This window comes from Ranitomeya imitator, chromosome 1 (assembly GCF_032444005.1).
Source record: "Ranitomeya imitator isolate aRanImi1 chromosome 1, aRanImi1.pri, whole genome shotgun sequence".
Lineage (NCBI taxonomy): Eukaryota > Metazoa > Chordata > Amphibia > Anura > Dendrobatidae > Ranitomeya > Ranitomeya imitator.
The window spans coordinates 293,539,545-293,551,738 of NC_091282.1; the positions used below are offsets into that span (position 1 = coordinate 293,539,545).

Here is a 12,194-nt window from a genome sequence, read left to right on the forward strand (position 1 = left end):
TGAAAATTTGTGGTGCATCTTATGGTCCGAAAAATACGGTATTTGACATGTTTTGAAGTTTGTTTTAATCTCAATGGTCTCATAACTCTGAGACCATTATGAGAAAACTGTAATAAAAATGTTTGTTGTAGAAAATTTTGCTTTAACGGATATGTTACTGTATTAATTCCAAAATGATATTTTGCCTTCCTGTTAATAAATAAAAACGTTGTTTCAGCTTGTCTTTGCAGCCCTTTGAGTATCCAGTGTGCACCCCAGATGGAATTGTGTTTGATTTGCTGTAAGTATTTACATGTCTTATTAAATTCACAACTTAACCCCTTCCTGACTGACACATTGTAGTTTTTGCAGGTCCTTTTTTACTACAATTTTTTGGGGGGCATTGTCTTCATTGTCTTATGAGGGATCGTTTTTGCAATACGAGTTGTAGATTTGATTGACATCATTAATTTTATAATGTACTAAGAATCAGAGAAAAACTGAGATAAATAATACAAAATGCAAATTTTCATTATTTTTTGTTTTGTTTCACAATTAATTTGCTTTCTTGCAAAATTTAGAATTTTTTTCTTAGAATTTTTTGTTGTTGACGCAGTTATATGTGGGGGCATTTCATTTTGCCTATCTTTTTATTGGTATAATTTAGGGGTAAAAAATGTTTCTCCTTCGCCTCATTGGGGGACACAGACCGTGGGTGTATGCCTCTGCCACTAGGAGGCGGAGACTAAGTTAACACAAAAAGTTAGCTCCTCCCCTTCAGTATACACCCTCATGCTGGCTCCCAGAGAACCAGTTCTTGCTTAGTGTCCGTAGGAGGCACACGGACGGGTCTGCTAAATTCAGACCAAAAACTCTTTTATTTTATTTTTACAATTTTTACAGTTTTGATTTTATCTTTTACAACAGACAAAGGGGCGACAGATCCTTTCAAGACTCCGATCTCCCCAAACCATCAACAGGTGAGCACGGAGAGTGTATCCTCTCCGTATCCTCTCCTGCAACGTGGGATGCCACACCTGAGCTGATTCCTAGGGGCGACGGGTCCCTTCAAAGGCATCGATCTCCCCGCACCTTTAACGGACGAGCACATGGCGTGTCGCCTCCATGTACCCTCTTCCGGAGCCAAGCCTATTGCCGACATTCGGCCCTGTCCCATTCTAAATTAACACCTTGGATGTACAGAGGCCCACCTCGTGTCATCCGAGCAGCCCCCACTGCACCACCACTGTTAAAGCGGATGGTACAAGGAGGCAGACGGTATCTCTCCACGGCGCTGGGTAAAGGGGACCCATTCTTATTGCGGGGGGCACGCATAGGCCTTTTTCCTGTATTGGCGCCGCCAATTTAGCCCCCAGCTTCAGCCCTGTTCTAGGCTGCAACCTCCGACTCCGCCCACCGTTCCTGGCGCTTCTCGCACAGCACGAGAAACACCTCTCAGATCTCAAGGGCCATCTTTCTCCCCCCAGACTGCCTCAGCACCTCTATGTACCATCAGGAGAGGCAGCAAGTGTTGCGTAGGGTCCATGCAGTTGGAGTAGTGCAGGAGGAGTGGGGACTCGGACAAGGGTAAGGGAGCGCTGCATTTTACAGATTGAATCCCTCTTGGATCCTCCTCCCTGCTGTAACCCCTTCATTTCTCGGCAGTGCCCCTTCTCGGCAGCCCTTAATATTATAGGGCCACATAGAAGGGTACATCATGTCCCAGCCTAACACATCAAAAAAGTCTAACAAGACTATGGCTATATTTTTTACTTCATGCTCCTCCTGCCAGTCTGCGTTTCCTAAGGAAGTTCGCCTCTCTGCAATGCCTGTGACCCCAACCTTGCTCAGGAGCCCTCCACCACCACCGAGCCCAGTGTACCTAGTCCCCCTGAGTGGGCTTCGTCACTGTCTCAATCCATGGCTTAGTTGGCCAAAGTGATTGAATCCCTCTGTGATCCTTCGAGAGACCGAGCGTTTGCCGGACTGATGTAGACGGATCCTCCCCAAGCCAGGAGCAGTCGGTTAGCAGGGGCCGAAAGCACTCTAGAAGCCATCAGGCACCTAGAAAACGGATCCCTAGCACGTCTCTTGAGCAGACACATGCCTTGTCGCCTAACAGCTCCATTTCTCTCTCTCCAGAGTTTAGTAGCAAATGCGAATCTGAGTGTGAATCTGATGGTTCCTTAGATCCGGATTCGCCAGATTTTCAGAAGACAGTGGATTTTCTTATGGAGGCAGTCAACCAGGCTTTAAAGGTTGAGGAAGATTCCGGCTCCGCCCCGAATCAGACCATGTCCTTTAAGAAAACTAAACGCTCTCATAAGGCATTTGCTATTCACCCTGAATTTAGAGCCATAGTTAATAGGCACAGAGAGCCCCCAAATAAAAGCTTCACAGGACAAAGTCCTCTTGAAGCCAAGTATCCCTTTTCAGCTGAACTGAAAAAAGACTGGGCTGAATCTCCGGCAGTAGATCCCCCCCCCCCCCCCCCCCCGTCCCACAGTATCCCGCTTAGCATCCAAAACTCTCCTGTCCGTGCCGAATGGCTCATCCATCAAAAATCCCATGGACAGTCAAATAGAAAGCTTGGCCCGCTTTGTTTTTGAGGCCTCAGATTCAGCTCTCTATCCATCCTTTGCTGCAGCACAGGTAGCTAAGGCTATAGTTTTCTGGTCATAGACCTTAGCTAATTCACTTCGGAACAGTAACCTTCCTCCTAAGGCAGCGCACCTTGCCAACCAATTTTCCTGGGCAGGCAATTACCTGGTACATGCATCCTTAGATGCGGCTGGTTGTGCTGCTCAGTCAGCAGCCAATTCCATCACTATCAGAAGGACATTATGGCTCAGGGAGTGGAAGGTGGACTCTGCATCAAAAAAGTCTCTCACCTCCCTTCCTTATCAAAGTGGTCGCTTATTTGGAGAAAAGCTGGATCAGATCATTTCCGATGCTATGGGAGGAAAGCGTAAATTCCTTCCCCAACAGAGACTTAGGCGTCCCTTTTGGAGACGGCAACAAATCCGTTTCCGTTCCTTTCGCTCCACTCCAAGCTGGACCACTACCACTACTTCGTCCAGCTCAGGACGTTCTCCAAGAAGAGCTGGAGGAACTCTGGTCTCGTACAGGCCTAACCAGCATTGGAAGTCCTGACCTAAACAGTCAAGGCCTGAAGGACCTAGGTTCCAGAGATCTTCCTCACACTGATTATCAGTGCTATCCGGTCGACACCGGCAGGGTAGGCTGCCGCCTACTTCTTTCGTCAGGTCTGGCTTTCCATCGTCTGCGGTGAGTGGGTCAGAGATCTGGTGTCGTCCGGATACATAATTGACTTTGCTATGCGCCCCCCTTCACATTTCTTTCCCTCCCGTCCTCCCTCTTCAGAGGCAAGGGCAAATGCTTTCTCCCTGGCCATAGACTCATTGCATCACGATGTCGTCATTATCCCTGTCCCAGAAAGTGAAAGGTTTCAGGGTTTCTATTCACCTTTTCGTCGTCCCAAAGAAGGACGGAAAGGTGAAACCCATACTAGACCTCAAACTTCTAAACAAGTTTGTCAAGGTCAGTCATTTCCGCATGGAATCTCTGCGTTCAGTTATCACTTCCCTGGAACTTAAGCAAGTCCTCTCCGGTCCCAACCCAGCAGATTTTCTTTCTAGGAATGTCTCTGGACTCATCTCAGGGGTTGGTACTTCTCTCTCCAGACAAAGTCTTAGCCCTTCAACAAGGAGCCCAAGCGCTTCGTCAGTCTTTCCCTCTCTCCATCCTGTTTGCACTGAGGGTACTAGGAAAGGTGGTGGCCGCAATGGAAACGGTCCCCTTTGAACAACTGCACCTTCGTCCCCTACAACATGCCCTTCTGGCAGCTTGGGACAGAAACCCTTTCTCCCTCGACCAAAGGTGCCGCTTATCCCTGCAGGTCAGACACTCTCAGGTGATGGACATTGAACTTTTCTACCCATTCAATGGCTAGTGGTGACTACCGATACCAGTCTTTCGGGCTGGGGAGCAGTCTTCCACCACCACACTGCTCAGGGCCGCTGGTCAATTCAGGAATCGAACCTACCAATCAGCGTTCTGGAGATCCATGCTATTCGACTGGCCTTGCAACACTTCCATCATCTTCTGGTGAGTCACCCCATCCGTATGCAATCAGACAACGCCACGGCTGTGGCATACATCAATCATCGGGGGGGTACCTGCAGCAGGGCTACCATATCCGAGGTAACTCACATCCGATGAGCAGAGAACAATCGCTCTGTGATCTTAGCGGTGCATATTCCAGGAGTGGAAAACTGGACCGCGGACTTTCTCAGCCGTCAGGGTCTCACTTCTGGGGAGTGGGAGCTCCATCCGGAAGTCTTCAACCAGATCTGTCTGAGGCATCCCAGATGTGGATCTCATGGCGTCCAGACTGAATACCAAGGTTCCTGAGTTTATAGCGAGGTCTCGAGATCCAAGAGCCCTCGGTGTCGACGCTTTGGTTCTTTTATGGCACCAATTCCGCCTGCCGTACATTTTTCATTCTCTACCGTTACTCCCCAGAGCAATCAGGAAAATCAAGGCGGAAGGAGTACCAAGGATCCTGGTCGCTCCCGATTGGCCTCGCTGCGCGTGGTTTGCAGAGTTGGTCCTCCTCGTCGCCGACATACCCTGGAGACTGCCGGCTCGGCCAGATCTGCTCTCCCAGGGCCCCATCTACCACCGGAACTCAGGGGCCCTGTGTTTAACGGCGTGGCCGTTGAATCCTGGGTCTTAACCCTGGCAGGGTTTTCTCAACAGGTCATTTACACCTTGGTTAGTTCCCGTAAATCCTCATTGGTACGCATCTGTCATCGTTCCAGGAAGACATTTTTTCTATTCGCCACGACAGCACCCACTAGAGAGAGGGGATCCGCCCCTAGGAACAGGAAACCTACAGAGAGATAAAAGGGGCGGCCCCCCCTCGCTCCTCAGTTGGTTTCCTGTTCCTAGAAGGGAACCCACAGAGAAAAACTCTATGGCTAAGAAGAGGAAGACCTGCCTGGGCTACCGCCTGTATCGACTCTGCTGAGCGACAGGGGTCCCAGAGCAGGTAGACAGTGTCGGGGGAATGTTCCTGCGGGCTCCCCCCTCATCTGGTGCGGCTGACAGGGAAGCCTGAAGGTACCAACGGTCTCCCTGCTGGGACACCGTTGGGTAAGTGCTAATGAAAGGCACGGCGCAGTGTGGATACCTGTAGTAATGCCCTCCTGAGTGGAGCTGAGCAGCGGTGTGGTGTCCCTGGGCGGAATCTTCCCTCCGTTCCCTCCAGAGGTAAGAGGCGACATGGTGGGAAGCAGCGCTGAGAGCGCTTCCGGTTTGCAGAGACGCGGGCGCATGCGCAGTAGCGTCGGCGTCCCATGGAAGGAAGCTTGAACTTCCGGGGTCGCGGTTCCGGGGGAACCGCCATATTGGATTCCCCCATGCGATCCCAGCGTCTGGATGCCGGACTTGTGAGTAAAAAAAAAAAAAAAAAAAAACAGGATGGGGATGTATGCAGGAGTGGCTACACTATAAAAGTCAGGATGAGAAGTGCAGTCAGTGTGCATTATGTCACCCCAAGAGGAGGTCCGTGTGCACTCCATGGAAGAGCCACTAGTACCTAGTAGCGAAACCAGGAAAAACAGCAGTGGACACTTTAAGTTAAGTGATTCCACTGATAAATTGGGAAGAAAATCATCCCGTTCCACATCCCAAACTAAGACAACCCCGCAGCCGGTAAAATTAATACGCTGGGTGAGTGTACGCATACTTCACTGAAGTATATATTGATTCCTTTGCTTGTATTATTTTAGGCAAAAAGGACGGGAAAGAGTAAGCACAAACAATGTGCTATATGTACCGAACCCCTGCCTGACTCCTATACTAAGAGTCTATGTCAGGCATGTATAGATAACACCTTACGGCAGGAGGAATCGGTGAAAATGAACGAGATACGGCTCATAATTAGGGAAGAACTTCAGTCGTTAGGAGGCGGTTCTTCCTCGATTTAATACCGAGAAAAAGAAAAGAAGAGTATCCTCACCTAGAGCTGACACGTCAGCAGAGAGTGGGGAGGTCGACTCTGAGGTCTCTCAACTGTCTGATTCTTCAGGGGAAGAAGACTTTGTTTGCTTTCCAACTGAAGGCATAAACAACTTGGTTAAATCGGTGAGAAATACGATGGGGGTATCGGAGTCAAAAGAACCCCAAACACCACAGGAAATCATGTTTGCTGGTCTTTCCCAACGGAAAGGCCACGTGTTTCCAATAAACCAGGCCATAAAGGACCTCGTTAAGAAGGAATGGGGTAAAGGTCAAAAAGGTTTTGTACCAATACCCTGTAAGAGGCGCTACCCATTCGATGACGAAGATTTAAGTACATGGACCAAAATACCAAAGGTCGATGCTGCAGTTGCATCTACATCTCGCCGGTTCTCCTTGCCCGTGGAGGATGCAGGTTCCTTAAACAGATCCCATGGACCGAAAATCAGATGCGCTCCTTAAAAAATCGTGGGAGGCCTGTGTCACGGCATTCAAACCGGCAATTGCAGCCACATGTACTGGCAGATCAATGTTAGTCTGGCTGGATCAGCTGGAGCAAAATATTAAAAATGGTGTATCCAGGGAGAAGTTACGAGCGTCTATCCCTTTGATCAAGGGTGTGGCTGCCTTTATATCGGATGCCTCTATTGACTCCCTACGACTGGCGGCCAGAACAGCTAATATCTCCAACACGGCTAGACGGGCTTTATGGCTAAAAAACTGGAAAGGAGATGCCCAATCTAGATCCAAATTATGTGCCATACCCTGTCAGGGTGAGTACCTGTTTGGAACAGTCCTTGACGATATACTCAAGAAGGCAGGTGAAAGGAAAAAAGGATTCCCTAATCCCTTTGTTCCATCTTACAGAAGGGCCTTCAGGAAGCCACCATTCGGAAAGAAGGGAGGCTTCAGAGACAGATGGAACAATAAGGATTTTAAACAAAAAGGAAACCTGTTTAATAAACGTCCATTCAAGCCAGCCGACAAATTCCAGTAATTATATTCCTCCAGTGGGTGGAAGATTAAAACAGTTTAGGCAACAATGGGAAGAGATAACAATAAATACTTGGGCCATTAAATTAATATCTTCAGGCCTCACATTAGACTTTATTAGAACTCCACCGGACTCCTTCCTCCTTACCACCTTAAGATCCAGGCCTCAGCAAGAGGCACTTGAAACAGAGGTTAAAACCCTCCTACGCAAACAAGTCCTAGTGGAAGTCCCATCTTCCCAGAGGGGGAGGGGATTTTATTCTCCCTTGTTTCTGATTAATAAGCCGGATGGTTCTTTCAGAACCATAATTAATTTAAGAAAGCTGAACTCCTTTATAAGGCCTAAAACATTCAAAATGGAATCCATTCGTTCAGCCATAAAGAATTTATTTCCAAACTGTTACATGGTAGTATTGGATCTTAAGGATGCTTACTATCATATTCCTATACATCATTTATTCCAGCAGTTCCTTCGGGTAGCAGTCTGTATAGAGGGACAAATTCGTCATCTACAATATAAGGCGATGCCCTTCGGATTATCCATGGCCCCAAGGGTTTTCACAAAATTGCTATTAGAAGTTATGTCTTTCCTAAGAGTAAAAGATACTTTAGTCATTCCATATCTAGATGACCTATTGATTGTGGGTAAAGACCCCCTACAGTGTGAGCAGAGGTTAGGGAAGTAGTGGTTTCCTTACAATCCCTGGGGTGGCTGGTTAATTGGGAAAAATCTAGACTTCAGCCGGTTAAGTGTCAGAAATTCCTAGGGCTCCTTCTAGATTCAGCTGACCAGATTTGTAAGCTGCCTGAGGATAAGAAAATCTCCATAGTTGATAAGGTATCTTTAGCAATAGAAAATCGTAGTATGTCACTCAGACAGAGCATGTCATTACTAGGTTCTCTGACATCGTGTATTCCTGCGGTCCAGTGGGCACAGGCTCATACTAGGCCTCTACAAAAATTTATATTAGAGGAAGACATTAAGAATAGAGGCTGTCTGGATAGAACAGTTTATCTAACAACGGAAGTATTACACTCCCTTAGGTGGTGGTTAAATCAGAAAAACCTTTCAAAAGGGGTTCTCTGGATAATTTCCCCCTCTAGTATAGTGACCACAGATGCTGGTCCTAAAGGCTGGGGGGCACATTTTAAGGATCAGTGGGTTCAGGATCTTTGGTCTAGTTCGGAACTGGATAGTTCTTCAAATGTCAAAGAGTTGAGGGCGATATATTATTCCCTACTTCACTTTCTTCCTCAGCTCAGCGGCTCTCACACAAGAGTGTTCTCCGACAACACCACGGCAGTAGCTTACTTAAACCATCAAGGAGGTACGCGGTCGGACAGACTCAGGCAGCTGGCATCAGACATCATGGAATTAGCCGAAGATCATCTGCTATCACTATCAGCAGTTCACATCAGGGGCACAGACAACTTTCGTGCCGATTTTCTGAGCCGTCACACCCTTCATCAAGGGGAATGGATGCTAAACAGAAAAATTTTCAAAATGATAACAGCGCAATGGGGTATTCCTCAAATAGACTTGTTTGCCACAAGAGCCAACCGACAGGTCAGGATGTTTGCCTCTCTAACCAGAGAGGACAAGCCGGACATACTCGATGCCCTCCAAGTGCCCTGGACTTTCGACCTGGCATATGCTTTTCCTCCATGGAATCTACTACCTTTGGTAATAAGAAAAATAAGAGACGAAGGAGCAAGAATTCTATTAATGGCCCCATTCTGGCCCAAAAGGCCATGGTTCTCATGGCTGAGGGCGATGTCAGTGTCGGACCCGTGGATTCTGCCTCAATCCAAGGACCTGCTCTCTCAGGGTCCGTTCCTTCATCCTCAGGCAAAGGGCATGAATTTAACTGCATGGAGTTTGAAAGGCAGTTACTAAATCTCAGGGGGTTTTCTAGTGGGTTAATAGATACTCTGATGAAAAGTAGAAAACCCTCAACTACCAGGATTTATGTCAGAATTTGGAGGAAATTCCTTCAATTCCATACTACACAACTTTCCGCTGATATTCCTATATTTCCAATATTGGAATTTCTACAAAAAGGTCTGGAATTAGGTCTTTCAGTAAACACTCTGAAAGTACAGGTGTCAGCCTTAGGAGCTCTTTTTAATTTTGATGTAGCAGGAAATAAATGGATATCCCGGTTTATATCAGCCTGTGAGAGATCGAGACCAATTAGCATACCTCGGGTTCCTCAGTGGGATCTATCAATAGTCCTAAATGCATTGACTCAATCACCTTTTGAGCCTCTCCATGCAGCCTCACTAAAAAATATTTCTTTAAAAACAGTATTATTAGTGGCATTAGTTTCTGCCAGAAGAGTAAGTGATCTTCATGCTTTATCTATAGATCCTCCCTTTTTTGTGGTAACATCAGATAGGATACTTTTAAAAACAGATCCTTGTTATCTCCCTAAGGTGGCTTCTACCTTTCATAGATCCCAGGAGATCCAGTTACCTACCTTTTATGAGAACCACTCAACTCCAGAAGAAGAAAGACTTCACACCCTAGATGTAAAAAGGACTGTCTTAGCCTATTTAGAGAGAACTAGGGACTGGAGGAAGAGTAGGGCTCTCTTTGTGTCTTTTCAGGGTAAAACCAAGGGTGCCGGAGTCACAAAGAACACATTATCTCGCTGGATCAGAGAGGCAATAATCTTGGCGTATAAGGCTGGAGGGAAAGATCCTCCAATACATGTGGGAGCACACTCTACAAGAGCCCTGTCGACTTCCTGGGCAGAAAGGGCGAATGTGCCAATAGACCTTATATGTAAGGCTGCAACTTGGTCTTCACCGAATACCTTCTATAAGCATTATAGATTAGATCTATCCTCTACTTCTGATCTCACCTTTGGTGTATCGGTCCTTGACTCAGTAAACCCACCCAGTCTATAGTCTCTGCAATTCTCTCTAGTGGGTGCTGTCGTGGCGAATAGAAAATACCGGATTACGTACCGGTAATGCTCTTTTATAGAGCCCACGACAGCACCCGTTCACATCCCTCCCTTTTCTGTATATAGTTGCACATGGTGCTTGTTTGGTGAGGTGTAAATATTAGAAAATATAGTATGAGGTTGTAAATATGTATATATATGGATATACCCGAACCTGTTAACTAAAACCTGGCGGCGGTTCCTCCTATTTTCTGTAAAACAACTGAGGAGCGAGGGGGGGCCGCCCCTTTTATCTCTCTGTAGGTTTCCTGTTCCTAGGGGCTGATCCCCTCTCTCTAGTGGGTGCTGTCGTGGGCTCTATAAAAGAGCATTACCGGTACGTAATCCGGTATTTTGCTTGTTGCAGGGATTGTGGTCTTTCTCCTCCCCTCTTCTCAGTTCCCACTATTTTAGAGTTCCTACAGGCCGATCTGGACTCCGGGCTGACACTCGGCTCTCCCAAAGGCCAAACCTCCACCCTATCGGTATCAGTTTTAAGACTTTTCTTTAGGGGGTGTCGCATGTCGCTCCTCCCTATCGCATGCCTTTAGAGCCTTGGGACCTCAACTTGGTGCTAAGTGCCCTTCGGGAACCTCCCTTTGAACCACTTTAGGACATGCCTCTTGTCCTTCTGTCCTGAAAGGTTGCCTTCCTTGTGGCGATCACATCGATCAAAAGGGTTTTGGAATCAGCCACCTTCTGTTGGGCACCTTTCCTTATCTTAAATCAGGACAAGGTTGTCCTCAGGCCGTCGCTGTCCTTTTTGCCAGGTTGTTTCTTCCTTCCTTCCATCTTAACGAGGATATTGTTGTTCCTTCCTTTTGTCCGGCCTCTATTCACAGAATTGAAAGATCTCTCCACACTCTGGGCCTGGTCAGAGATCTGCGAAGGTACGTTTCAAGGACTGCATCTTTCAGAAGAACAGATGCTCTGTTCGTTCTCCTGGAAGGTCACAGAAAGAGTTTTGCCGCTTTTAAGGCCACGATGGCCAGGTGGCTTCGTTCCATCATCCAGGACTCATACTGAGTCAGAAGTCAGCCCATCCCAGCGGGGATCAGAGCACACTCCACTCGGGCGGTGGGGGCTTCTTGGGCCATTCGGCATCAGGCGACGGTGAAGCAGGTCTCTAAAGCTGCGACTTGGTCCAGTTTACATACCTTTCTCAAAGCACTATAATATTTACTCTCAGGCTACAGCGGATGCAAGTCTGGGCACTCTCCTTCCGGTATACCCGTTTTTTGTATGTCTTACAGCCTATTTCTATTTTTAAATGAATACTATTAAAGTTAAGTGATTTTATCTATTGGAGCTGGATTCCCTTTTTTCCACATGTACACCCTATCTAGATGACATATTCATCAGAGCTGCATCCCCCTCACATGTCATGAGAGTCTGCAGATCACTCTGAACACTTTCTCACCTGGGTTGGATCATCAACACAGCAAAGTCGTCTCTGATCCAGGTCCAATGCTTCGTTTTTCTTGGAATGCTGTTCGACACCGCATGAGTAAGGGTTTTCCTGCCCGAAGAAAAGTACTTGTCTCTTGAGTACTTGAGCTCTGGGGCATGTTCCTTGCTTTGCTCCACCGGCATAACATCCTCTACAGTCGTTCAATTCAAGTCCAGTCCGAAAATGCCAGGGCGGTGGCATACATCAATCACCAAGGGGAATTTTTATATTTTCGTAGCTCAGATTTTTACAGACACACAGTACCAACATGTTTTTCTTTTTTATTTCTTTCAAACTGTTATGGCTTTTTTTTATATACGATATATATATATATATATATATATATATATTCATTGAAATAATAATTTTTAAAGGTCGCACAGTGGTTCATTCATCATGGGTTCTCATCCAATTTTAGAGAGATACTTTGCTTGGGTGGGAAAAAAGGAAAATATGCTGCTGTGCCTTGCCCTTTTTGTGATTTCGGGGCACACACCCTTTAAGCGTCCCCTCCCCTCCGCATTTAAATGGCCTCCAGCTCTAATAGCAACCTATTGGAATTCCACGAAGGCATTGTGATAGGGAGAGAAATGACAGTGGGGCATATGCCTCACTTATTGACTGTGACATTTAACTGGTTAAACAGCAATCTGCGCTATCTCTGTAATGCTACTTTCACAATAGCGTCGGATTCGGCCCGTCGCAATGCGTCGGGCCGAGATTCCGACGCTAGCGTTTGATGCGCTGCACAACGGAGGCAGCGGCTGCATTTCTCC

General features: G+C 47.0%; 1 protein-coding gene across 1 annotated transcript in view; it reads left to right on the plus strand.

The window, feature by feature from the left end:
* Positions 1 to 12,194, plus strand: part of PPIL2 (peptidylprolyl isomerase like 2) — an 85,574-nt gene that overhangs the window by 24,722 nt on the left and 48,658 nt on the right. Inside the window, exon 4 of the mRNA XM_069756580.1 lies at positions 218 to 280. Coding sequence (XP_069612681.1) covers positions 218 to 280 — 63 coding nt within the window. The remainder of the gene's footprint in view (positions 1 to 217; positions 281 to 12,194) is intronic.